General features: G+C 45.8%; 1 protein-coding gene across 1 annotated transcript in view; it reads right to left on the bottom strand.

Annotated features, from left to right (window-relative positions):
- Positions 1-678: 678 nt before the first annotated feature.
- Positions 679-1,850, bottom strand: part of LOC106900563 (myosin heavy chain, skeletal muscle, adult-like) — a 17,561-nt gene continuing 16,389 nt past the window's right edge. Inside the window, exon 26 of the mRNA XM_014962650.1 lies at positions 679-714. Within this exon, the coding sequence (XP_014818136.1) occupies positions 679-714 (36 nt within the window). The remainder of the gene's footprint in view (positions 715-1,850) is intronic.

Raw genomic sequence — 1,850 nt, forward strand, 5'->3', positions numbered from 1 at the left:
GCCAGCTTCTTCCTGGGAAGTGTTAAGTAGAGGTTATAGTTATCATAGAGGAACCAGTGTGATTTCTACAATAGGATTCTCATTTTGCAGTCTGCAGTCACACAGAGTGTACAGTATTCATGTAGTTCTTAGCCTTTGCCTTTTACTAAGCCACTAAACCTTCTATAGGGTAAAGCCTGCCACTTTCTGTTACCCTTCCCCAAAACAAATCCTTGACTTATTCCTCTGAGTATTCCATGTGTGCCTCTTTCAATGTTGCCTTTGAATTTTCAGTCCCCCCGGCTTCTTCACATCTATCACTCCATACTTGGCCTCCTCCAGCTCCTCCGTGCGCTGAATAGCGTCCGTCTCGTATTTGGTTCTCCACTGGGCCACTTCGCTGTTGGCCTTGGACAGGGCACGCTGCAGCTCCCCCTTGGCCTCCTGCTCCTCCTCATATTGTTCCCGGAGCAAGTCACAGTCGTGGCGAGCAGACTGCAAGGCGTGGGCCAGGGCGTTCTTGGCCTGTGGGGAGACAATGTGTTTGGGGTAATAGATTTCCTGTGAGACGTTTGAACGTTAACATAGGGAAAGTTATTTAAAACTCTTTGAACATGACATTTATAAGTCAACCCAAAGGGAAAAAAAAATATTAATTCCATTGTTTCAGAAGCTTCTTATCACTTCATTCATCAGAATCTAGAATGTTACCACAGTAGAGATGATGGGCAAACTCTACAAGAAAAGTATAAAACTGGGAATTTTTGAATACTAAAATCCTATGTTCTAAAGTTTCAGCTTCTGTTATGGAAAAGGACAATAAGAAATGCAGTTTCTTAGATATATCTCACCTTTTTTTCATGTCAACATTCATCCCAATAAAGACCCAAATTTTTCTTTCCCTGTCTCAGTATTCAGGTTGGAGGCGATGCCCTCCTCTTTTATTCCCATACTGAATAAGGAGGTGGGAGAATTGTCCACTGAGTTTGAGAGCACCCAAATTAAAATGACATGGCTAACATATTCTGTTTATATATGAAAGTAGGAAATATTCTGAAATATTCTGCCACTCTCTGTCATCTTTGAAAAGTCATGGAGAACAGGAGAGGTGCCTGAAGACTGGAGGAAGGCCAACATCACTCCAGTCTTCAAAAAGGGCAAGAAGGAGGACCCTGGGAACTACAGACCAGTTAGTCTCACCTCCATCCCTGGGAAGGTAATGGAGAGACTCATTCTAGATGTCATCTCCAAACAAGTTGAAGAGCCGGGGGTTATTGGAAGTGGGCAACATGGGTTTACCAAGAGTAAATCATGTTTGACCAATCTGATAGCTTTCTATGATGCTATAACAGGTTGGTTGGATGAGGGGAGGGCAGCAGATGTCATCTACCTTGACTTCAGCAAGGCTTTTGACACTGACTCCTATAACATCCTCATTGGGAAACTAAGGCAGTGTGGGCTGGATGAGGGGACAGTGAGGTGGATTGAGAACTGGCTGTGTGACAGGACCCAAAGAGTAATGATTAACGGAGCAGGTTCAAGCTGGAGACCTGTAACCAGTGGTGTCCCCCAGGGGTCAATACTTGGTCCAGTCCTGTTCAACATATTCATCAGTGACCTGGACGAGGGGACAGAGTGTATCCTCAGCAAGTTTGCTGATGATACCAAACTGAGAGGGGTGGCTGACACCCCAGAGGGCTGTGCTGCCATGCAGCGAGACCTGGACCGGCTGGAGAGCTGGGCAAGGAAGAACCTCATGAGGAAAAGTGTAGGGTCCTGCACCTGGGGAAGAAGAATGTCAGGCACCAGTACAGGTTAGGCGTGGACCTGCTGGAGACAAGTTCTGAAGAGAAAGATCTGGGGGTCCTGGT

This window comes from Calidris pugnax, unplaced genomic scaffold, assembly GCF_001431845.1.
Source record: "Calidris pugnax isolate Ruff unplaced genomic scaffold, ASM143184v1 scaffold470, whole genome shotgun sequence".
Lineage (NCBI taxonomy): Eukaryota > Metazoa > Chordata > Aves > Charadriiformes > Scolopacidae > Calidris > Calidris pugnax.